The sequence below is a fragment of the Oncorhynchus mykiss genome, chromosome 7 (genome assembly GCF_057628025.1).
Source record: "Oncorhynchus mykiss isolate SJ-2025 chromosome 7, ASM5762802v1, whole genome shotgun sequence".
NCBI classification, from domain to species: Eukaryota; Metazoa; Chordata; class Actinopteri; order Salmoniformes; family Salmonidae; genus Oncorhynchus; species Oncorhynchus mykiss.
Genome location: NC_143028.1, coordinates 51327730 through 51354215, shown reverse-complemented (window position 1 = coordinate 51354215; position 26486 = coordinate 51327730). Strand labels below are relative to the sequence as shown.

General features: G+C 44.6%; 1 protein-coding gene across 3 annotated transcripts in view; it reads left to right on the top strand.

The window, feature by feature from the left end:
- The window catches only part of camta1b (calmodulin binding transcription activator 1b), a 124292-nt gene extending 98840 nt beyond the window's left edge, over positions 1 to 25452 (top strand). Inside the window, exons 8-23 of one of the 3 annotated variants that reach the window (XM_036983593.2) lie at positions 4206 to 6115; positions 6520 to 6646; positions 6815 to 6949; positions 14507 to 14652; positions 14754 to 14938; positions 15094 to 15172; positions 15269 to 15536; positions 15622 to 16094; positions 16185 to 16345; positions 16454 to 16706; positions 17132 to 17203; positions 17442 to 17462; positions 17575 to 17720; positions 19051 to 19122; positions 19312 to 19342; positions 20611 to 25452. In XM_036983593.2, the coding sequence (XP_036839488.2) occupies positions 4206 to 6115; positions 6520 to 6646; positions 6815 to 6949; positions 14507 to 14652; positions 14754 to 14938; positions 15094 to 15172; positions 15269 to 15536; positions 15622 to 16094; positions 16185 to 16345; positions 16454 to 16706; positions 17132 to 17203; positions 17442 to 17462; positions 17575 to 17720; positions 19051 to 19122; positions 19312 to 19342; positions 20611 to 20643 (4112 nt within the window). In that variant the 3' untranslated portion in view covers positions 20644 to 25452. The remainder of the gene's footprint in view (positions 1 to 4205; positions 6116 to 6519; positions 6647 to 6814; positions 6950 to 14506; positions 14653 to 14753; positions 14939 to 15093; positions 15173 to 15268; positions 15537 to 15621; positions 16095 to 16184; positions 16346 to 16453; positions 16707 to 17131; positions 17204 to 17441; positions 17463 to 17574; positions 17721 to 19050; positions 19123 to 19311; positions 19343 to 20610) is intronic. The other 2 variants (XM_036983592.2, XM_036983596.2) reach the window with 2 other exon arrangements.
- Positions 25453 to 26486: the final 1034 nt, after the last annotated feature.

Sequence of the window (26486 nt, the reverse complement as noted above, 5' to 3'; positions counted from 1 at the left end):
TGCCTTGGCCCATAGCTCATGGGAGAGGGAGAGAGAGAGAGACAAGGAAACCATGGCTTGTGCCTTGGCCCATAGCTCATGGGAGAGGGAGAGAGAAAGAAATACAGTTTATATCTCACCACAGAAAGTCAGGGGAAAAAAAGAAAGACAATAAATCTTAGACCATTTTACATCATCTGAGTTGTTTGGATTCAAAATCTGAACTGTTGACCAATAGTATTACTGTAAAGTTAACCTCCAATCAGATAGGACTACAGACCTGTAAAGACAACAACACCTCAGCTTCTCAGAGTTGTGACAATGGGAGTTGGCAAGATCAAAACAGAGAATGCTTGCATACAGTTGATAAGTCAACATCTGCTTAAAAAATCATTTCTGTTCAGGCAATGCTGGCCTTTGAGTCCTGAAATGAAATGATAATGGACGTAAATGTAAACATGTCCATTGTATTTTTGTGTCTTTTGACGGCAAGGCAATATACCCAATTTGCATTGCAGCCCTCCAGACCTCAAGAAAGAGAGAAAATGTGTCCCCCTAGACCCAGGACAAAATGAGTCTGTCACCCCCTGGTGTACATCAATTCAGTGTGTAGTTCACACTTTCAACACATGGTGGCACCTGCACACTGTATCTCATTTAGCCCTTCGTTTAGCAAGGGTCACCAAACTTTTCCGCTCAGGCCCCTTTTCCAGCATTGGGGAACATCAAATCAAATTTTATTGGTCACATACACATGTTTATCAGATATTATTGATTGTATTACTGTTGATGATATCTGGAATGTGCATGTACACCCTAGCCCATCTACTGTTGCTAGCCCCAATTCTGACTTGTGCTCTGATATCTGCTTCACTGATTTCTGCTCTCTACCTCTCTCAAAGAGTGCAGTGTATGAAGTCAGAACATCTGCTGTCTCGGCCACTGCCTGTCACCAAGGGAGTACCCCAAGGCTCAATCCTTGCACTTCGCAATTTACATCAAAAACATAGCTCAGGCAGTAGAAAGCTCTATCTTCCATTTACATGCAGATGATTCAGTCTTACACTCAGCTGGCCCCACCCCGGATTTTGAAATGATCAAAGCTTTCTTAGTGTCCAACAAGTTTTCTCTACCCTTAACCTTGTTCTGAACACCTCCAAAACAAAGGTCATGTGGTTTGGTAAGAATAATGCCCCTCTCCCCACAGGTGTGATTACTACCTCTGAGGGTTTAGAGCTTGAGGTAGTCACCTCATACAGTTACTTGGAAGTATGGTTAGATGGTACACTGTCCTTCTCTCAGCACATATCAAAGTTGCAAGCTAAAGTTAAATCTAGACTTGGTTTCCTCTATCGTAATCGCTCCTCTTTCATCCCAGCTGCCAAACTAACCCTGACTCAGATGTCCATCCTACCCATGCTAGATTACGGAGACATAATTTATAGATTGGCAGGTAAGAGTGCTCTCGAGCGGCTAGATATTCTGTAACATTCGGCCATCAGATTTACCACCAATGCTCCTTATAGGACACATCACTGCACTCTATACTCCCCTGTACACTGGTCATCTTCGTATACCCATCGCAATACCCACTGGTTGATGCTTATTTATAAAACCCTCTTAGGCCTCACTCCCCCCTATCTGAGATATCTACTGCAGCCCTCATCCTCCACATACAACATCGTTCTGCCAGTCACATTCTGATAAAGGTCCCCAAAGCACACACATCCTCTTTTCAGTTCGATGCAGCTAGCGACTGGAACGAGTTGCAACAAACACTCAAACGGGACAGTTTTATCTCAATCTCTTCATTCAAAGACTCAATCATGGACACTCTTACTGATAGTTGTGGCTGCTTTGCATTATGTATTGATGTCTCTACCTTCTTGCCCTTTGTGCTGTTGTCTGTGCCCAATAATGTTTGTACCATGTTTTGTGCTGCTACCATGTTGTGTTGCTGCCATGTTGTTGTCATGTTGTGTTTCTACCATGCTGTGTTGTCATGTGTTGCTGCCATGCTGTGTTGTTGTCTTAGGTCTCTCTTTATGTAGTGTTGTGTTGTCTCTTGTCGTGATGTGTGTTTTGTCATATATACTATATATATAATTTATTATTATAATTTATTTTTTTATCCCAGCCCTCGTTCCCGGCCTTTTGCCTTTTGGTAGGCTGCCATTGTATATAGGAATTTGTTAATAACTGACTTGCCTAGTTAAATAAAGGTTAAATAAATAAAAGATTATTGCGGTTGTAGCGAAATGTTTGTGTTTCTAGCTCCAACAGTGCAGTAATATCTAACAAGTAATATGTAACAATTTCACAACAATACACACACATTTTCAGTAAAGGAATGGAATTAAGAATATATAGATATTTGGACGAGCAATGTCGGAGTGGCATAGACTAATATACATTAGAATAGAATAGCATACAGTACATACGAGATGAGTAATGCAAAATATGTAAACAATATTGTGTAAGTGACTCATGTTCTATTATTAAAGTGGCCAGTGATTTCAAGTCTATGTACAGTATATAGGGCAGAAGCCTCTAAGGTGCTACTGATGGCTGTTTAATAGTCTGATGGCCTTGAGATAGAAGCTGTTTTTCAGTCTCTGTCCCCGCTTTGATGCACCTGTACTGACCTCGCCTTCTGGATGATAGCGGGGTGAACAGGCAGTGGCTCAAGTGGTTGTTGTCCTTGGTGACCTTTTTGGCCTTCCTGTGACATCGGGTGCTGTAGGTTGTTCAATAATAAGCTATAATAGGCTATAGATGTTGAGTGAGATCTGACAGGACATTTCTGACAGGTTGTAAATAAATAGCTAAAAGAAGGTAGCTTACATGGGCTAGTTGATCTGGACATTTCTGACAGGTTGTAAATAAATAGCTCTCTAAGGTCTGCAATGACATGACAAGAGGAAAACTGATGATGCACCACACAATTTTGAAATTGAACCTTGTGCATTCTATTATTACAACTTTCAAGAGTATGTTGAAAGCTGGAGTGAGTTTTGGGAACCCGCCCCACAGCTTGCGAATCACTGCTCTAAGGCAGGTAGGATCTACTAGATTTACAATTTTTTCTTGAGCGGATGGTCAGGGGGCAGGAACATAATTACAAATCATTTGTAGACTGCATATTGACATCAAGAAGCCCAAACAGATCCAATATTTGACTAAAACATAATCATTTCAAACCTTGCGTACATTTGTATACAATCACATACAGTACCTTCAGAAAGTATTCACACCCCTTGACTTTTTCCACATTTTGTTGTGTAACAGCCTGGATTTAAAACTTATTAAATGTTGATGTTTTTTTGTCACTGGTATACACACAATACCCCATAATGTCAAAGTGGAATTATGTTTTTAGAAATGTTAACAAAGCTGAAATGTCTTGGGACAATAAGTATTCAACCTCTTTGCTATGGCAAGCCTAAATAAGTTCAGGAATACTGTATGTAAATTAAATATTTCTGTATTTCATTTTCAATACGTTTGTCATTATGGGTTATTGTGGGTAGATGGGCGAGAGAGAAAAAATGTATCCATTTTGAATTCAGGCTGCAACACAACAAAATGTGAAAAAAGTCAAGGTGTATACATACTTTATATTATGCTAGAGAATACTTTGGAATTGTGGGGGGAACCCTGCTCTAAGGCCTTGGTGTCAAACTACATTCCTGGAGGGCCGTTTGTCTGCTGGCTTTTGTTGTTTCCTTTAGATCTATGTCCAATTAAGACCTAGAAAGCCAGGTGATGAGGGGTTCCAAACTAATCAATTACCTACATTTATCAATCAAGTACAAGAGAGGAGTGAAAACCTGCAGACACTCTGCCCTCAAGGACCGGAGTTTGACACAGGTGCTCTATGTTCTCAGGGCCATGAGAGAAACATAAAGGATCGAACAGGTAAACTAGAATATATTCAACTTAATTGTTAAAACAGATTTAATTCCCCTCTGAAATTGACAGGTGGTAATGTTCAAACTATGTGATCAATACTTGATAACATGAAGTGACGAGATGTTGTCTCTGTATTTGTGTTTTGTGGCTTGTAAATGGTTTGTGACATTATAAATTATGTAGTGTATAACAGTGATATACTGTATATCAATCCCTGTCTCTGTCCTTTCCTCCCGTCCTTCTCCCCCTCTCCATCTCTCTGTCTTTTTCACCCCTCCTTCTTTCCCTCTCCATCTCTCTGTCCTCTCTCCCAGGTGCCGGGAGTAGCCTGCACCAGAAATGCTCCACAGCCAAACACCGCATTATCTCCCCCAAATTAGAAGCAAAGACAGGGACAGGGGATGGGACTGGGACAGGGACAGGGACAGGGTCTGGGACAGGGACAGGGTCTGGGACAGAGGTGCAGAACAGTGATGTGTCTGAGGGGCAGACAGAGCCCAGTCCTGGAGTGGGGGCCAGGAGCAGAGGAGGGGGGGAGAGGAAGAATGGAAGGCTGCCCAAACCCTCCCTGCTTCCCCAGAGCAGCATGGAAGTCTCCTCCACATCCACCAATCAGGTGGAGGTTCCCGACACCACACAGAGCTCCCCACTGTCAATCACCAGCGACATTACTGCAGACAGTCCTGCCCTCGGCCTGGCCAGCAGCCTATCACAGAGCTCTGCTGCTGTGTTCATGTCCGAGGTTGCCACAGTAACAGGGGATTCCGTGTACACCACAGAACACGCCCACCTGATTGGCTCCACCCATGACGCCACCACCACTGGGATTCTACTGGCTGTAGCCCCAGACACCCAGCGCTTTGAGTTCCCTGGGGGGGTGGGGTTAGCAGAGGAAGGGGGGGAGTTGGTCCTCTCCAGCAGTCTGGATGCCGGAGGTTCTGGAGTCAACCTTCTTGAGACCAGCATGAACTTTGACCCAGACTGCTTCCTCAACAACCCCAAGCAGGGCCAAACATACGGGGGAGGAGGGGGTAAGGCCGAGGAAGGTAGCTGTAATAGTGAGGGGGGGCTCCGCTGCTCTCCACAGTCACTAACGGCTAACGGCTATGTATTCAACGCCACGCTCGTAAACATCAAGACCGAAGATACTCCCCTGGAGCAGCCGCTGGATAATCAGAGCGGGTACGCTGGCGAGGGGACGGGCCTGAGCCCTAGCACCACACTGGAGCAAATGGACTTCAGTGCTGTGATGTCATCAGCCTGCGCCCAGAGCTTGGCACAGCAGATACACCAACACTCCCCCAGTCTCTTCTTGCAGGCCTCCCCTAAGACCCCCCTCGCCCAGGCCACCCAGCCCCAGATCTGTGCCTCTGAGACGGGCCAGAACTCAGGCGAGACTCAGGCTTATCTGGGCCTATCTACTATACCACAGACTGACTCTACAGGCACCAATGGAGACCCTCACACATACCTCCACCAACCCTCACCAGACCAACATGGCCACAGTCAGGAAAGCAGCCAGGGGGGTCTAGTGGGGCTGGGTAGCTTTCCTGTAAGGGGGCAGGAGATGAGAAAAGACCAGCTGAGCACCAGAGGACCTGGGAAGGTGACGTCCCCAGAGAAAGAGACACAGAAGAGGGCAGAGTTACTCCTCAATCCTGGGGAACAGCATGAGGCCTACAGAAACAACACTGGTGTTGGGAGAGGTGGAGATCACTACCTACAGCCAACAACCAAGAGTGGGGGAGTAGAGGGAGGACAAGAAATAGGAGAGAAATATATTTTCAGTAACGGGGTCAGGGATGCAGGAGTTAACAGCGCAGTGGTGGACAGTCCTCAGTCTCTAGCTGGAGCAGCCATGGAGGGGGGGTTGTACAGCTCTACTCTTCCCCAGCCGGGTGTAGGTGAAGCTGGGGGAGCTGAGGGGGCAGGCGGGGGCATCAGCCTGGAAGGCTTTGAGGCATCGTTTGGGAACCAGTTCTCTGACCTCATCAATGACTTCATCTCTGTTGAGGGGGGTGGAGGGGGGGCGGTGGCCGGGACAGGAGGCAGTGCACTCTACACCCCTGCTCTGATGCCCCAGGAGGAGGTTGGAGAAGGCCAGGAGGCAGGAGCAGCCCCCATTCAGGGTTCAGAGGTGGAGCAGGGACCTCTGAGATTGCTGCCAGAGACGGGGAGGCTTTTTGGGGTGACAGACTACTCCCCCGAGTGGTCTTACCCAGAGGTGAGTCACTAGTACCTAACCCTTAACGTCTGACCTCTTACATCTTGAAGCCCAACTTCCTATTCCCTAGCTTCTGAATGGATATATCACCCAAAGTAGCTACAAAGACATAGGAAGTAGTGTATAGATTACACTAGTATACATGAACTATCAGCAACCGTATAACTCATAAGGCCAACGTCTGTCTGTACGCAGTAAGAGTCTGACGTAGATCCTCTGAGACATTAATGACCTGAGACACACACACGGCCTGTGGCTCAGCATTGATGTCAGTGCCCAGTGGAAAGAGGGTCAGACTGAGACTGGGGAGACACTAAGAAAGAGAACATACAGAGTGGCGTCATCCCCTTGGACGCTTTGACACACACACAACATCACTGCATGTGACTGTGTCTTTGTTTCAGGGTGGGGTGAAGGTGTTGATAACAGGTCCCTGGCTGGAGGCCAGCAGGGAGTACAGCTGTCTGTTTGACCACATCAGTGTCCCAGCTGCTCTCATACAGCCAGGAGTACTGCGCTGCTACTGCCCTGGTAACACACTCACACACACACACACACACACACACACACACACACACACATAGAGACATGCATACACTCAGCAAACTACTTTCTCATGCACACACTCTATTACTAATCCCAACCCGTGTGTGGGTGTGTGTGTGTGTGTGTGTGTGTGTGTGTGTGTGTGTGTCTTAGCCCATGAAACAGGTTTGGTGATGCTGCAGGTGGCTATGGGTGGGGATGTGATCTCTTCCTCTGTGGTGTTTGAGTATAAAGCTCGAGACTTGCCCGCCCTGCCCTCCTCACAACACGACTGGTTGTCCCTGGACGGTAAGTCAATGTTTGTGTGTGTATGTGCGTACATGAGTGTATACCATTCTGCATCCCACTGCTGGCTTGTCTCTGAAGCTAAGCAGGGTTGGTCCTGGTCAGTCCCTGGATGGGAAACCAGATTCTGCTGGAGGTGATATTGGAGGCACTCTTCCTCTGGTCCCCCAAAAAATATCCCAATTTGCCAAGGCAGTGATTGGGGACAGTGCCCTGTGTAGGGTGCTGTCTTTCAGATGGGACGTTAAAAGGGGTGTCCCGAGTCTCTGTGGTCACTAAAGATCCCATGGCACTTATAAGAGTAGGGATGTTAACCCTGGTATCCTGGCTAGGGTGTCCACCCCCAGTGCTCAGAATGACTGAAATCACATGTAGATTATGGTCATTCATCTTAACAGAACATGCAACTCCTGTAATGAAGTAGCCAATACAATGTAATTTGCCAAAATGCAATCTGCAGGAAAACACCATTCTAACCAGTGCACCTGATGCAAGCGGTTCCATGTGGGACAGAGTTTTAAATCTCTTTTAGATTCCCCCTCTTTCTACGTTTCTAAAGATGTGACAACTAGGCTGGGTTGATAATATGACCAGGATTGTGCCTTTGGCTTCTGGACAACAAAAGAAAGTTGATATGAAAACCAATGGAACAGGAGAGAAATGCTAGTTTCAATGGCATAAAATAATTTCCTCCATGTTTCTATAAGGTAAGACATTCCTCATAATTTGAAGTAAAACATTCAGGTTTCAAACAATTAAGTATATGTTTTCAAAATGCATACTGCCTCCGGCTCACATTGCAAAGTGGTAGAGGACTTGCTGATAGCCTGCCTACCTTTGTGTATTCATTTGAATGGTGAATAGGAAGCGTGCTTCAATTATCAGTTGAGAAATAAAAATAGTAGCTCTTTTTAATCGTGGCCATCAAAACTATTTTGAACACACGATTGCATATAGAATTGTTGCGCAATGACCGGGCTTATAAAAGCCCATTTCACTCCAACAGCATCGAGCTGAGGAGCTACAGCAGCTCTAGCACTGTCTGACCAGCTAACGGAAACCCTGGTGCGCACTTTACGTGCATACGTGCCACTCTATGACAGATGTTATGATGTCTTATGTAGCTGTGATGAGGAATCCTCTTCTCAGATAATAGTACCAAGGGTGAAACAGAGTGTTTAGACAATGTAAGGGATCTCGTCCTCCTCTTCTGAGGAGGAGTAGCGAGAAGGATCGGAGGACCAATGCGCAGCGTGGTAGGTGTCCATAATGTTTTTTAATAAAGACAATAGAATACTCGAACAAAACAACAAACGATGACGTGAATATACAAAACCAAAAACACGGAAAACAAACACCCACAACCCAAAAGTGAAACCCAGGCTACCTAAGTATGATTCTCAATCAGGGACAATAGACAGCTGCCTCTGATTGAGAACCATACTAGGCCGAACTCAAAAACCAACATAGAAAAACAAACATAGACTGCCCACCCAACTCACACCCTGACCATACTAAAACAAAGATATAATAACAGAACTAAGGTCAGAACGTGACAGACAATTTACTGTTTTAAATCAAATCAAATTGCATTGGTCACATAGACACATTTAGCAGATGTTATTGTGGGTGTAGCAAAATGCTTGTTTTCCTAGCTCCAACAGTGCTGTAGTATCTAACAATACACACAAATCTACAAGTAAAAGAATGGAATGGAGAAACATATAAATATTAGGACGAGCAATGTCGGAGTGGCATTGACTAAAATACAGTAGAATAGAATACAGTATATACCTATGTGATGAGTAAGGCAGTGTCATAATTATTAAAGTGACCAGTGATTCCATGTCTACAGTATGTATATAGGGCCACAGCCTATAAGGTGCAGAGTTGAGTAACCGGGTGGTAGCCGGCTAGGGATGTAATATATTTCTACAGATTTGGGTTCCTGCATGTAGTATAGCATTTTTGGTGTGTTGCTGATCATGCCATAGGTTTGATGGGAGATTCCACCATGTTGTATGGGGGCCTGGATTTACACGTCACATAGGGGACAGGAATAGGGACAAGGGGTGTTTTGGGACCAGATACACTCTCTTACAATCTCTCTCTGAGTGAGTGTTGAGTCTGAAAGTGTGGATTCCACATAATGACAGAAAATGTAGAGGCCTGTTTCAGCCCCATGGACAGCACCACTAGACTAGAGCCACTGGCTGGAAAAAAAATCATTATTCTCCATAGGCGAGACATTCTACCACTATGCCTGATGGGTCTTGTTTATTTGAGCCTGTAATACAGTACCAGACGAAAGTTTGGACACACCTATTCAAGGGTTTTTCTTTATTTTTTACTATTTTCTACATTGTAGAATAATAGTGAAGACATAAAAACTATGAAATAACACATATGGAATCATGTGTTAAAAGTGTTCAATCAAAATATATTTTAGATTTTAGATTCTTCAAAGTAGCCACCCTTTGCCTTGATGACAACTTTCCACACTCTTGGCATTCTGTCAACCAGCTTCACCTGGAATGATTTTCCAACAGTCTTGAAGGTGTTCCTACATGTGCTGAGCACTTGTTGGCTGCTTTACCTTCACTCTGCGGTCCAACTCATGCCAAACTATCTCAATTGGGTTGAGGTCGGGTGATTGTGGAGGCCAGGTCATCTGATGCAGCACTCCATCACTCTCCTTCTTGGTCAAATAGTCCTTACACAGCCTGGAGATGTGTTGGGTCATTGTCCTGTTGAAAAACAAATGATAGTCCCACTAAGCACAAACCAGATGGCTGTGGTAGCCATGCTGGTTAAGTGTGCCTTGAATTCTAAATAAATCACTGACAGTGTCCCCAGCAAAGCACCGCCACACCATAACACCTCCTCCTCCATGCATCATGGTGGGAACTACACATGCAGAGATCATCATAGCCTGGTTCCTTTCTAGGTTTCTTCCTAGGTTTTGGCCTTTCTAGGGAGTTTTTCCTAGCCACCGTGCTTCTACACCTGCATTGCTTGCTGTTTGGGGTTTTAGGCTGGGTTTCTGTACAGCACTTTGATATATCAGCTGATGTAAGAAGGGCTATATAAAAAAAAATATTTGATCCGTTCACTTACTCTGCATCTCACAAAGACACAGCAGTTGGAACCAAAAATCTCACATTTGGAGTCATCAGACCAAAGGACAGATTTCCACTGGTCTAATGTCCATTGCTTGTGTTTCTTGGCCCAAGCAAGTCTCTTTTTCTTATTTGTGTCCTTTAGTAGTGTTTTCTTTGCAGCTATTCGACCATGAAGGCCTGATTCACACAGTCTCTTCTGAACAGTTGATGTTGAGATGCGTCTGTTACTTGAACTCTGTGAAGCATTTATTTGGGCTGTAATTTCTGAGGCTGGTAACTCCAATGAACTTATCCTCTGCAGCAGAGGTAACTCTGGCTCTTCCTTTCCTGTGGCGGTCCTCATGAGAGCCAGTTTCATCATAGCGCTTGATGGTTTTTGTGACTGCACTTGAAGAAACTTTCAACGTTTTTTGGCATTTTCTGGATTGACTGACCTTCAATGTCTTATATTAATGATGGATATTAGTTTCTCTTTTCTTATTTGAGCTGTTCTTGACGTAATATAGACTTGGTATTTTACCAAATAGGGCTATCTTCTGTATACCACCCCTACCTTGTCACAACTCAGCTGATTGGCTCAAACACATTAAGAAGGAAAGACATTCCATAAATTAACTTAACAAGGCACACCTGTTAATTTAAATGCTTTCCAGGTGACTACCTCATGAAGCTGGTTGAGAGAATACCAAGAGTGTGCAAAGCTGTCAAGGCAAAGGGTGGCTACTTTGAAGAATCTCAAATATATTTTGATTTGTTTAACACTTTTGGTTACTACATGATTCATATGTGTTATTGTATAGTTTTGATGTCTTCTCTATTAATCTACAATGTAGAAAGTAGTAAAAATAAAGAAAACATCTGGAATGAGTAGGTGTGTCCAAACTTTTGACTGGCACTGTATGTTTTATACTGCAGCCTCCAGGGAGCCTTTGTGTGGTGGACAGACATATAAGCCGGTGTATAATTGCTGTCATGTGAACTGAAATGAAGTTTTTAAACACCTGTTGGTCATAGGCTTAAGACCCTTGTTTTATGTGATTGCTGTGTGTTTTGTTGTTTTTCACCATGTACAACATCCTGACAATGATTGAATGACAATAAGGTTTCCTGACTGTACGAACCTCTAAGTAGTTACATTTTGTTTGCTACTCAATTTTCCCTCTCACACAAACATTCACTCTTGCAAACACTAGTCTGTGCAACAAGGTGCTGTAATTATTCAATGCCTGTATAGTTCAGGGGCGTGTGTGTTTCATCTCGTTCGCTCCAGTCTATGTGATAGATACGCTATTGTGGCCTGTGCTATCGCCCGCAATGCAGAGAGAGAGAGAGAGAGAGAGAGAGATGGGGGAGGGGCAGTGCGGCAATGCGTCTACAGAAAGACGCACTGCTGCGGTCCACATAAAGAGAACACTCGCATAATGTTTTGTTAGGTTGACGGTCTGTTTTATTGCAGCTAAATGTAAACCGTAATGGGTATTCACCAGGTTCCGCTCACATAAGATGCACAAAGCGGAATAGCAATAGATTTTAGAGCGTTTTAGAGCGCTGGGGGTGGGATTAATAGAGCAGCCATCTGTGCATAGTCGCTCCCAGCATAATCTCGACAGATTGACCAAATGAGAGAGAGGCGTAGCCTTGGCAGCCTAGTTTAAACCTGTTTCGATGGTCGGTCGCCCCATATTGAGGCTCGTTGTCATAAACTAGCCTACCAAAATTGTACAATGCACCAAAGAGATCAAATATCAGAATGATAGAGTACGGCTACCCAGGCATATTTGCATTAGCCTACTCACGCCTGCTTGAATTCACTCTCGTCTCTCCACTGTGCCTTTGTTTGAAAAGCGGGCAGTCAAGTTATTCTACTGTCTCTGACTCTTGTGATTCGTTTATTTTTCTCCCACGGATGATGACCGAGACACCGGTAGCTCGTGGAACTCCCCATGGTTAGATTTAACTCCGGCGTCTGTTTCCCTGCGGCGCAATTAGAATGAACGTCTGCCCTGTTTACGCACCTCTCACGGTTTTAGGGGAGAGAAACGGCGCGAAATGGGAGGGGAGGGTAGAGACTCTCTCTCTCGCCTCTTCCACTTTGTTCTATTGATGTTGCATGGTAGCAAGCGTCGCACACCTCAAACTAAAAGGGAACTGTAAAACAGAAGAAGAAGGACAAAGAGAGCGTCAGAGAAACTATTTGAGCTTTCCGGTTAGTAGCCTTATCTATTATGTGAAAACGAAATAGAAAATAGACTTTTAGCTGTTGTCGGTGTTTTGTGCATTTACCTCGTAATTGGTGTTGAAAATGCAAGAGCCACAGAATGTCTCGGAGGTCGCTGTTGAGTCTGGACTGGAGCCATTTAGAGGATTTTAGTTTATCCTATTATTCACTTTGGCTACCTGACTGTGGTGTTGATAGTAGGCTATGTCTGCCTATGCATGCTCGCATCATCTCGAAAGTCGTTAGTTGTGTGTGTTTACATTGCTTTCATTGGTCATTACAGATGATATACCTTGTAAAGGCTCACAGCCAACACAGTCCAGGTCAAATTCCCTCATCTTGCGGCACAGGTATTAAAACGTGTGTAAATGGCTAACCCCTGTATATTATGTTGTGTAACTTGGCTGGCCTGGTAGCACAATGACTAAGTAACTAAGTAACACGTGTGCTGTGGAAGAGCTGCTCTCTCTCTCTCTCTCTCTCTCTCTCTCTCTTGCGCTTTGTCTCGCTCTCTCTCTATTTCTCTCTGAATAAATCAACCTCAAACAAAGGACTACAATAAGCCACTGTCCGTGTAGCTCAATATGCCGTTTGGGGACTTCTATAGCCTAGTCTATTAACTTTTCGCAAAGGCATAGGCCTACATTTAGGGCAATGAACTATTATTATAACTTGTAAACTATAAGTGAGTGAATTGAACAGTAGGCTACGAGGTTGCATGAAGCGCGGTGCCACATTCTGATTTCAGCACCAAGAGAAGTGGACAGTGCCACGAGTTGTAGACTAGCTGTGAGTTGTGTTGAAAGCCTGTGGGCTGGTGAAAATAATTTCCTAATGTGACGTTTCACAGTTTTTATTCTGGTTACTTTAACAAATATAACAATTTAACAAATCCCAAGACTGATGGGCAGGAACAGGGGCAGAAAGTGGGTCAAAACTTGGAACAGAATTGAACAGTTCTGGAAAACAAGCTTTTCTCTAATTAAACAGACCTCCCGCCATCCATAAATACCCGACTGAAAAAAACTAAAACATAGAAACAAGCATGTTGTCAGCAGTGGTCATGTCTCCACCGCCAAGTACTGTGTTGTCCTTGACATGCTGTTGTCACTGACATGCTGTGTGTGTGACTGGAAGTGCCCCAGAGGACCTCATAGAAGGGTAGGAAAGGGGTATAGCCTATGGAGTAGACAGATAGGCTCCCTGTAGGAGGAAAGAGACTGACACACATACAAACATATCTTGTGAGCAACACAAACATGGTTGGAGACTGAGACACACAAGTCTGTAGATACACACATGCAGAGACACACACAGTTGGAGAGTCAAAGAGGGTCAGTATAATTCATGATTCCTCTGTGTCTGGTGAGAGATCAAGGTCCCACATGCAGCAGACTGATGCAACACCCACACAGATCGGAGTAATCCAGACAGACCCGCCTAGACATAGAACAGAGAAACTTCTAAATTCCCCCTAAAATTTTGTCCACGCAATGTGGTGGTATAACCAGCTGGTATTGAACCCAATATGTCTGGGTGACGACAGACCATGTTAGCACACTGACCTTAAGGCATTTGTTTGGGAAGCTAACACAACATGTTGAGTTTGTTTTTCTGTTCATTCAGATGAGCTCTCTGTCGTGCGTAGCTGGCAGGCTATGCTCCATTCTGATTGGCTGTAGTAGTTGTGTTAAAGGGGAGGAGCTCTTATGTCACAGTTGTCGTCCCACCCTCTTCTCCTCCTCTGTGTGTGCCGCATCCTGAGAGAGAGAGAAAGAGAGAGAGAGAGAGAGAGAGAGAGAGAGATAGAGAGTGAGAGAGATAGAGAGACGGAGATGGAGATGGAGAGGGAGAAAGAGAGACCATCAGGTGGGGATGACATAATCTGCACTGCAGCAACACTGCAGTAGCATTTGAACAAAGACGCGCGCAAGCACACACACACACACACACACAGTGCAAGTACACACTCCTGTTCTCTCTCACATAGATACAAACATTGACTATTGTTGAATTGCCACCAGGTCTAGTTTGTTTTTAAGGTTTATCTCTGTAGAGAGAGAGCTTGATGTTTCACCCTGTAAACTCTGTTTTCTCTTATTGTATGGGAATCTGCTATAGAGATAATGAACACATTATGAATACAGCTCGCCTCAACCAGTCATCTCTGCCTGTCCCACTTTTATCCAATCCCAGTGTGTCCCTCCTGTGTTTCCATAGATACCCAGTTCAGGATGTCCATTCTGGAGCGTCTGGAGCAGATGGAACAGAGGATGGCTGAGATAACCAATCACCATCAGAGCTCCGAAACCACGGCAGCCACGGGGGGAGGTGGAGGAGCAGGTGGCACTGACCACCAGTCCCAGGTAACTCATTGCATTGGTTAATTGATTGTTTGGTTGAGTGGCTAGTTAATTGTTTGATTGTTTTATTGATTGATTGCTTTTACCCCTCCCTCTCTCTCCAGCTCTCCCCAGCCGAGGGTTCATTTGAGGGCCGTGTGGTGGTGGTGTGTGAGAAGATGATGACCCGTCCCTGTTGGGTTACCTCCAATCAGCTGATCCACAGCCGGAGTTCCCGGGGCATGACCCTGCTGCACTTGGCCGCAGCTCAGGGATACGCAGGGTTAATACAGACTCTCATCCGCTGGCGGTGAGAATCCACGCGCACACACACACACACACACACACACACACACACACACACACACACACACACACACACACACACACACACACACACACACACACACACACACACACAGGTACATTAAGATGTGGTTCTAAATGTGCTCCTCTGTTCCTCAGCACTAAGCATGCAGACAGCATAGATCTGGAATTAGAGGTGGACCCGCTCAATGTCGACCACTTCTCCTGCACCCCACTGGTAAGAGATTGTGTTTGTGATGTAATGTGAATGTATGTTCTGTCTATATTTATTTAATGCTGTGTGTATATGACGTGTTTTGTCTCCACCCGATAGATGTGGGCCTGTGCTCTGGGTCATACAGAAGCAGCGCTGGTTCTGTACCAGTGGGACCCCAGAGCTTTGGCCATCCCTGATTCGCTGGGCCGCCTGCCACTCAGTATTGCACGCTCACGGGGACACACTCGCTTGGCCGAGCTACTGGAGCAGCTGCAACAGACTCCTCCTACTCAGAGTCCACCCAATGACACCTGGATGGACAGGTGGAGCAGCGAATCAGAGCCCAGTGGACATAGGGAAAGCCCCGCCCCCAGCTCTAACCCAGGTGAGAGAGGTTACCTTGGTTACATTGGGGTATTTAACCCTGAGGGCCGCAGTTACATGTGTGATATCATGATCTGTCTCACCAGACCTAAGGAGAACCAGGACAGAACCACAGCAGAGCACCCAGAACCACAGCCAGAGTCAGAGCTGGGCTCACCAGGGCCAACCCCAGTTGCAGGGCCAACACCGGGGGCCACCAGACAACCAGGGAGACCTACCACCAGCCAAGAGACTCAAACTCAACCCTGATGCCCAGCAACAGCCAGTCAACCCCCCACGCTCTCAACTACCCAACCTCAGCCCCCTAAACACTCACCCCCCCAGACCCAGCTCTAACACCCCAAATCCCCACTTCCCCAGCCCACCTCTGCAGACCAGGTTAGGGGGGTCAGGGGGTGGCAGTAGGTATAGCTTGCGGCAGGCTCTTGGGAGGCGGAGTTTGGCCAGGAGGATTCTGGGAAAGGAGAGACTGGCCAATCATCTGCGTCAGAGGGGCGTATCCACCAGGGGGGAGGAGCCAGAACTGCTGACCTATCAGGAGAACAGTGAAGACCTGCAGGTAGGAGGAGCTTAGGCTAGTTTGACCAATAACTCCACTCAAGCCTCCACTTTTACTTTGTGCAAGCACTTATTTGTGTGTGTGTTGCAGATGAACATGATGATGCTGGCAGAACACATCATGGAGGCCACTCCTGACAGGATCAAACAGGAGGGCTTTGTTGCCACGGAGACTGAGACGTCGCCACCGGAGACCGTTGGGGTCAGCGGTGATGTCAGCTGGTTGGCTAGTTACATTGGTGACGTGGAGCGGTGAGTCCATAAAGCTCCTATCTCTAATGATACTGTGGTGTTGTATCGATGTAGTGTATATTACTGCCTGCACTCTCCCTCATACTGCTTCTGGTGCTTTTCCTTCAGGTTTCTATACTCCAGGCCCCAGATGCCCACCCCAAGCCCCATACCAAGCCCCCTGTCTGGGCCTGAGGATGAGGAAAGTCCCCTGGCTCCGCAAGGCCTGCCCTCCCCAGCCGACTGGAGCTCCTTCCTGCATGCATCACTCAGTGGAGAGGGCCCAGACACCAACCCTGCCCACCTCACACTGACAGAGGCGGAGCAAAGAGAACTGTACGAGGCTGCAAGACACGCCCACCACACCCTCAGAAAGTACAAGGTATTGATAATAACTCTGTTTGTAAAGCCGTCGTACACAAAAATCACTCAAAGCACTACAAAATACAACAGACGGGTCAAGTAGAAGAATACTTTATTCTGGGTTAAAAGTTCTCCCTGCCAGGTCCCTGGCTCCACAGGTTGAAGGGTGAATGAGTGGATGTCTGGAGTAGTATTGTCTGGGTGTGTGTGATTGACCCTGCATGGGGAGTTTAAGCAGAGCATGGCCTGGATAGAAAAAACAACTGCACTGCATTCTCTCTCTCTCTCTCCCTCTCCCTCATAAGGATACACTGCAACAACTGTACGATCTAGAATCCAGTGTTGTGACGTTTGGGGTCAACCATCTGTGGCTCGCATGCCCACTCCTGGTCTCTCCCCTGTGGTTGCCATGCCAACTCACCCTTCCCTTCCTCCTTCCTCTAGGGCCGGCCAATCCAGGAGCAACGTAAAGAAACAGTAGCAGTGGTCCAGCGCTGCTATAAGAAATACAAACAGGTACAGTATGACTCTCAATCCCAGATCAACCAGATCATATCAGCCCTGCTACTAAAGCCAATGACCAATCAGCATCAGTCAGCTCAGCCATTAGTCAGGACAACTAGAACACAGCAGCTGACATACCTTCTACTCTATGTCTAGTCTGGTTCACTATGACTGGATGTGTCCACAATATGTCCTTCATACTCTCTCTCTTTCTTTCTCCCTCTCTCCATCTCTCTCCATCTCTCTCAAGCTGTCATGGATAGCCTTGAAGGTAGTGTGGCACTCTCTCTCAATCTCCCTGTCTTTATTCTATAACACATTGTTTGAATGTACATTAAGTTTGTACTAATTCCCTGACCAGTCTAATGTAATATCTCTATCAGTATGCACTTTATAAGAGGATGACGCTGGCAGCCATTTTGATCCAGAGCCGCTTCCGCAGTTTCCACGAACAGAGGAAGTTCCAGCAGAGCCGGCGAGCAGCAGTACTGATCCAGCAATACTACCGCAGCTACAGACACTCTCTCAGGTACACACATGGCACGCACATAGGTCATTATCAATACCACATCACAATAAGGTGCACATAGGTCATTATCAATACCACATCACAATAAGGTGCACATAGGTCATTATCAATACCACATCACAATAAGGTGCACATAGGTCATTATCAATACCACATCACAATACGGTGCAGAACCTTTGATTTGCCTGCTGGAGGGCGAGGAGACCCCCATCACCGCCGCTTGTCTTTTTTAAGGGATTGTTAAACAAGTACATGTTATAACTATTTGGTTTTAATATCATTACCTCTTGAAGAGCATAGTCAGGACTACACATTTTCAGATTATTCCACATTTATCTCTGTCATCAGACTTATACAGCAAGTAACTGCATGCTTTATGATCAGTGAACATCCATTGATCATGTCATTTCAGATACATGAGAGTATTCCCAGGATATCTCTTTATATTGGCCACCATTAATTGGATATTTGAGTGATATAACATAAAAGTGAACTACACCTGACAAATATGAGTGGTTTAAATTAATTTCCCATCCTTTGTGGGGTCTGCCTGTCAAGCAGCAGAAGGGTGCATTTGTCAAAGTATTGTTCGATAATGTTTACTTTGCAAGATACCAGTAGAAATGTTGTACAGTTGGCTAAACATAGTGGTAAGTAAACCTAATGTACTTTTTTATCCAACCAACGTGGACCTACCTAGCAAAGCTAGCTAACACTATCCCCTTTTCAACATTGTTTTTCAGAGTGTTCAATCACGATTGCTGCTGACAGACATGATAGGTTACAGTGATTGATGGACAACGTCAAAGTGGCTAGCTAGCTAACAACAGATCGCTTCAATATGGCTAGCTAACAAGCTAACTTTCAGGGCTTAAACTAGATGGCTATATCCAAATATAGTTTGATTTGCTTGTCATCTATTGTGGTGATGACAGAAGTCTGACTGACAACTTTGCCGGGACAATGACTTGTCAATCTCTTTCCAAAAGCCTAATCTCTGATGAAGCTAAATGACACATGGTATACATGCCAAATGGATAGGCTACCCTCACGTATCTGACATTGTACTGATCATGAAAGCAGACAGTTACTTGCTGTATAAGTCTGACAATATTAAAACCAAATAGTTATAACATGTATTTAACAATCCCTTAAAAACGGCATATAAAAAACCGGCCCAATGGTTTTAGCGGCGCTGGGGTCTCCTCGCCCCCCAGCGGGCAAATCGAAAGCTCTGCACCTTATTGTGACGTTTTATTGATACCGACATATACACACAAACAGACAAGCACACACACCCTAACTGTGCTGTGTGGTTGTCGCCATGCAGCAGTCTCCTCACTAAGAGACAGAACCAGGCTGCCCGTAAGATCCTGAGGTTCCTGCTCAGATGCCGCCACAGGTACTGATTCACACAATCTCCTTTCTGCTCCAGACCAGCTGTCACTACATCACCATGATAGAGAGGATGCAGGTGTTGACCATGTCTGTCCTCTCTAGCATGGCCGTGTGGTGACAACCCCACCCCTCCTCCCCATACCCAGTGTGTGTGTGTGCTAATAGTTGGTGTTGTTTTGCTGTTTCTGTGAAGCCTCTTGATGGACCATAGACCAGTCAAGCGGGTAAGTGAGCACCAGTAACTCAGTTTGGGCTTTTCTTACCCCCTCTTCTAACTCTCATTTCTTACTTTCTCCTCATACTCTCTCTTTTTCTCTCCTTCGCCCCTTCTCTCTCTCACTTTTCTCTCGCTCCCTCTCTCCATGTGGCTGATGCCTGTTTGCATGTCAGCTCTCTTGAGAGGGAGAGAGGGAACACTGGGTCAGTCCAAACATCAAACATAAACACCTCTATCTGTCCCTCTAGTCCCTTTGCTTTTTCTCTCTTTCTCTCTCTCCCTCTGTTCCTCTTCCTCTCTCTTTCTCTATCTCCCTCTCTGTTCCTCTTCCTCTCTCTTTCTCTCTCTTTCTCTCTCTCCCTCTCTGTTCCTCTTCCTCTCTCTTTCTCTCTTTCTCTCTCTTTCTCTCTCTCCCTCTCTGTTCCTCTTCCTCTCTCTTTCTCTCTTTCTCTCTCTCCCTCTCTGTTCCTCTTCCTCTATTTTTCTCTCTCTCCCTCTCTGTTCCTCTCTCTTTCTCTCTCTTCCCCTCTCTTTCTCTCTGTTCCTCTTTCTTTCTCTCCCTCTTTCTCTCTCTCCCTCTCTCTTCCTCTCTCTTTCTCTCTCTCCCTCTCTGTTCCCCTCTTTCTCTCTCTCTCTCTTTCTCTCTCTCCCTCTTTCTCTCTCTCCCTCTCTCTTCCTCTCTCTTTCTCTCTTTCTCTCCCTCTCTGTTCCCCTTTCTTTCTCTCTCTCCCTCTTTCTCTCTCTCTCTCCCTCTTTCTCTCTCTCACTCTCTCTTTCTCTCTCTTTCTCTCTCTTCCTCTCTCTTTCTCTCTCTTTCTCTCTCTTTCTCTCTCTCCCTCTCTGTTCCTCTCTCTTTCTCTCTCTGGATATTGCTGAATGATGCTGGTATTTCTGCATGACTGACAGAGAGAGGGGGCAGGTCCTTCTGCTTTACTTCCAGGGACTGGGGCATGCTTTGAATGACATCACTTCCTCTGTGGGAGGGGCTTCTCTCTTGTTTGGCCTGCCAGTATCCTGCTATTATTTTTGGCTTGGTAGTTGTGGAGGGAGAGGGGGGAGAGAAGTGCGTGTGTGTGCGCGCGCTTTCCCGCGTGAGTGGGTGGGTGTGCGCTTGTGTGTGTGTGTGTGTGTGTATGAGGCCGCTCATCTTACAGTCATCTGAGAACTGTAACACAGAAAGTGGCTGGTGAACCAAAATAACTGTTTGTTGTCCCCAGTGCCAACCATCAGTGTGGTGTGAGTGTGTGTCTGACCTGGGGCTCTTCTCTCCTCTAGGGCAAGAGAGCAGAGAAAGGCCAGGGGTCCTGAGAGCCCACGACCCAGTCCAACACAGAGCCCCCTCATCCTGTGAGCTCCTCTCCACTCTTCTCTTCCCTCTCCTCCTGTCCCTTCCTCCCTCGGTCTCACACAGGGGCAATTCTCTTTTCCTCCCTCTCCTCATACCAATCTCACAATGGGACTACTTCACAGTCCACACTCCTCTTCTACAAACAGACTGCTAACACTCAAACAGGAGAATGAGGAGGGATACATGGCAACTATATCACTGAGACAACACAGAGACAACTCTCCTCTCTCTCCTCCCTCTGTTTCTCTGAGACAAACGCTTCCCAAACAGACAGGTACACTGCTCTGGGAGACTGCTCTGATGAACATATGGCCCTGGCTCTGGCCACAGCCTCGCTTTACTTTCCTCTTCCTCCAGATCACAGAGAAGAAACTACATTACCCTTCCTGGCATCTTTGCACTCTTCACAGATAGATCAATGTTTTCTTCAAGAGCAGAAAAGAACAAGAGAAAAAGATCAGGATGCAGCTGAAGATGCACATTTTTTATCGAACGCGTTCGATACGGAGAATGGGATGATTGGTTTTCTCATATGGGCAACATTTGCATTGACATGCATAATCTATATTGGACCTGTTGTACTTGCTGTATATATGATACATTTTAGGAAAGGAAAACATAAACCAAATATCACTCCCATATCCTGTATGCATGCACTGTTTTTCACTAGCTCTTCTCCCATGGCTTTTATGGCAGTTGGCAAAGTCAATGTGATCACCACACTCTGATTGGCTGGCTAGACAGGTCAACCAGTCACCCAGTCCCCCAAAGAGAAGTACTACACTTGAATGTAAGAAGAACATTAACAGATAGCGGTTTAGGTGTAAATAACAGTGTCTTAATTTGTTATATTGACTTGTCTATGAAGTCATTCTCTGAGGAAGCATTTTGCTAGCCTGATGTGTGAGTCTGTGTTTGTTGAATCTAATGCATGTGTTTGAGCTGTGAGCTCCTGCATGCGAACCAAACTTGTTTGTTTTGTATTTATGTGTAGTGGTGTCTCACTTCTGTCCTCATTGACTAACTCTACCCTGTGTTTATCATGTGCTCTATGTAAGGAAAATAACCTGGGTTTTCTGCTTTTATTTATCTATTTGTTTCATTTTTCTTATTTACCTTGTTATTTTCTTTCATTTAATTTACAGTAAGAAAATGGCTTTTTAGCCCGAGTTAGTTTTATCCCCCTATTGTGTGGTAATGTGTGGTAATGTGTGGTAATGTGTGACATATTCGGTTCAGATGGTTATCTGTCTCTGTCAATTTGTTCTTAACATGAACTTCAAAAAGCCACATATGGTTTTGAGGAGAGTGTCACATTGCATTGCCTTGACTTCTTATAGTCTGTGAGAAGTCCCTATACTTACTATACGCTAGCCCCTGTCTAGGACATGGGTCCCTATATTAGCCCTTATAGAGTTTAGCCCAGCCCATATTTTTGACTATATAGCGTCTCTGTACATAAAATGACGAGGTATGGGTATATATGGAGACCCCGGATCTTTTTCATGAGAAAAGACTGTATTTAAGAATATATATAATTTTACTTCTATAACAACAGTATGAGCAGATAGAGACCCGGGTATACAGGACAATTGTATTGTTTGTAAATAATGTAAATACTAACCATGGATCTATGTGCATGAGAAAATAAGACAAAGAAACGAGGCAAGAAAATCAACATACATTTTTTTGTGGCTATGGACTGTAAGAGGATTTGAACTACTTCACTTTACAAGTGTTTGATAAAAGTGTTATTGAAGAACATTTTGCTAAAGCATGACGTTGATGACATCTTATGTTAAAACCAGTGATATAAAGAATAAGGGCAGAAAGCTAAATGTATACACAACATGCTTTTGATTTCAGGCTAGCAAAAATGAAATCATTTTGCTAGTGGTGCCAATTATTATGAATTCTACTTTTCCCTAGGACCCTAGGATTAGCGCAGGAGTTTTTCCTGACCATGTGGTCACTTGTTCAGGAAAAACTCCTGGTCCAGGAGGTAAAACATACAAGTATTAAATATACTGTACACAGTCATCTCAAGCAACTGACGAGTGGGAAAGCAAGGAGAACTTCATAATCTATTATTTTAAAGTGTACACAGAATGAGTTCGTGTCAGGTGTCAAAACCAAACAAACTGGTGATGGGTGATGTTTCTGTTAGTGTGGTCCTCTGTGGCTCAGTTAGTAAGAGCGTTGTGCGGGCAATGGCAAGGTTGTTGGTTAATTTCTTGCAGGGATCACACACATACTCAAAATGTATGCCCTCACTGTACTGAGTAAGTTACATTGGATAAAAGTGTCTGCTAAGTGGTATATACTTTTATGTTAATGCAATTGCAGATTTGAAACTTTCATCTCTTAACTTCAGACAGATATTTTCCCCTTCAAATTCCCCAGTATGTAATTGCCAATAGTATGGCCTGTGTTACAATGAGGCGTTTCCTTCCCTAGAGTGTCTTACAGATTTGTTTTGACTGAGGATTATGACCAGTTTGGTTTAGAAAGTGCCTACTCATATACAGAACGTGCAAGCTAATATCAGGAACCCACTATATGTCTCCAAACGAGTTAACTCATTCCCTCTATAGTTTCCCAAACTGTGTGTGATGATTATTCTACACAAAAGATTGGCACCCAGTCTTATTTTGAACTCTAATTGGTTAGTGATTTTGGTTGTTCTTCCTATACCTAAGTGTTTATGCATTCAAAATATTCCATTGTTAAAAGACAAGTTGGCTATAGCAGAAACAGACTGATACTAGTCCTGCTTTTGGTCCTCTAAGCAGATAATGTATTTTCCTCCTCCTACCAGGTAGAGACTGAGTAGTGGATCCCAGCATACATTACCATGGTTCATTTGGGTTGCTACATTTTTTTTTTTTTTAAATCCGTAGCTCTGATTTGCCCCCTACATATATTTATTTGTGAGAAGGAAACATTGACAACGTTTCAATCCTCATTGGGATCTCAGTTAGGTTGCCAGATTATGCCATATCTCTGACTGGGCTGGTTGATATATTATAGGCTAAATTCTGCATGGCGCATTCACACCCATTTTACAGTAATGGCAGTACATGTAGGCCTAGACACTCTCATATAGATACCCTGGGTTAAGTCTTTAGTGAGATGTAGAGCACAAGAAACCCTCTTTCTGGAATTCAACTGCTGTATGGTCATTCTCAAGATGCAAATATCTGTTTTGAACATTGATAAAGTGTATTCTTCTGCATGGAAATTGCATGACATTTCACTTTATTTATCATCTGTTCAGTCCTGGCAGTAATGTTCTTCCAACGTTCTTACATAAAAACATATCTTAGCTGGAGCAAACTTCACACTCACAGACAGAGACATGCACACGACTCACTCGGTCGTCTCACAATCTCCAATCTTGCACACACATCACACTCTCTCTCTTTTCTTTTTTCTTAGGGAGCAGTAACTCCCTCAGATTTAAACTCAGGGTTCTAGAATGGCTTGGGGGTGTGGAGTAGGCCCTGTGTGTGCATGTGTGCGCGCGTGTGTGTGTGTGTCAATCAGCCAATTGTGATTAGGCTATACCTCTTTCATAAGATGACAGTGGCGATGACCCCACAGAGATGTGGCAGCCTGAGGTCTTGTTCACAGGGAGTTGGCCTGAGATGGGTGCCACACACATCATCCCATCTATAAAGGACTTCCACTTCCAAACACCTGAGACACAACATATAACATATATAATACAAACATTCAAATATATGTAGAGCCTCAAAAAGAAGACAATAATATCCTCTCTAGGGCCCGGAGTGGTTTTCCTGACCAGGAAAAACTCTGGGCATAGTCATTATGGCCCAGGAATTATTCATGTTGGAAAGGCTCTCCAGCCTATCGCTGTTTCACTCTGTAGTCAACTCTTGAATGCGCTTAATCATTTTATACCCTGGCCTGGAACTGTGCCCTCCAACCACATCACAGCTACACTAACAGAAACACAGAGAGGCGCTGCTGTTTAAAGGGGGTGAATTCACACTGGATAAGGCTTTCCACTGAAACACACAGAGCAATAAACAAACATATACATTTTCTAAATAAGGATCTGTAAATTTAAGTAAGCGTAGAGATCAGTTTATAGAGAAAAACATAAGCTATGTCACAGGCAACTTTGACTTCCTCTTCTGGAAAGTGGGCCACAGTCAGTAGCCGAACGTTGCAGATAGAAATGCTATGAATATAGCTGACGTGATTCCTTATTCTACATGTCAGAGAGGCATGTTTGTTCTACATGCCATATTTCTATCTGAACATAACAAAACGCTGCGCCCTGCTGAACTCGCTCCTGGGCAAGCTGCACAGAGGTGACCTTTGACACACAGGTTAAAGGTCAAATAAGAGATAGATTTTGAAATACAGGCCATAGTTATAACGGGCTATGGGCTAACATCACACTGCATGTTTAAATAGTGCTAGCTAGACTTTTCCCTCTCTTTCTCTTTTCCTCTCTCATCCCTAGCTTTGTTCCCTCCTATTTTGTGTTCTTCATGCCCCTTCTCTCTCTTTCTCTCTCTCTCTTTCTACCTCTTTCCCTCTTTTGTAAGTGATTTTTTTAATAATGTGCATGTATACGCATCAATAAATAGTTGAATATGTTTTTAAAAAGAACCTTCTGCTGCTGAGGCCATGCACAGTGTTTTGAATTGCCCTTATATGTGGAACATGTACTTTGAATGCTTTACATAATTTCTGCTGTAAAATGAAATCTGAGTAAAAAGAAAATTTGCACTTTACTGTAATGGTCTGATGTTTATTTTATTGTCAGTGTGATTGTACATTTAAAAGAAACTGGGCTACAAATTGTTTATCATATCTATGTTACGTTTTTGTATTTGTAGTATTTCCAGAAATACTTTTGAAAATTAAGTCTGGTAATTCTGTCCATGGGCCTATAATGAAGTAAGTTGAGGCATTGAAGAGACTTTATTTCCTTGTTGAATAATGATTTAATTTAAACTATCTAGTGAAAATCTCACTTTTAAAAGCTCTAAGGGCTCTATTCAATCTGTATTGCGGAGGTTCAGCGTTACAACGTGATGTAAAGGCAATGTTCCCGCATTAGCAGAGACTGCATTCACGATAAACACTGCATATGTTGGCTTTAAATTTCTATGGTGCAATCTGTAATGCTTCAGCGAAACAGATTGAATCGAGCCCTTCATCTGTTAACTCATACCCAAATAATGTTGTTGACTCATCCTGTACATGAAGTTGAGGCCAAAGCATACATTTTAGAAGGAAAAAAAACACTTTATAAACCCTGAGGTACAACATCACAAAGCTTGCGGAGCAGTCCAAGCAGACCTGTAACAGAGTTTATAAACCCTGAGGTACAACATCACAAAGCTTGCGGAGCAGTCTAAGCAGACCTGTAACAGAGTTTATAAACCCTGAGGTACAACATCACAAAGCTTGCGGAGCAGTCCAAGCAGACCTGTAACAGAGTTTATAAACCCTGAGGTACAACATCACAAAGCTTGCGGAGCAGTCCAAGCAGACCTGTAACAGAGTTTATAAACCCTGAGGTACAACATCACAAAGCTTGCGGAGCAGTCCAAGCAGACCTGTAACAGAGTTTATAAACCCTGAGGTACAACATCACAAAGCTTGCGGAGCAGTCCAAGCAGACCTGTAACAGAGTTTATAAACCCTGAGGTACAACATCACAAAGCTTGCGGAGCAGTCCAAGCAGACCTGTAACAGAGTTTATAAACCCTGAGGTACAACATCACAAAGCTTGCGGAGCAGTCCAAGCAGACCTGTAACA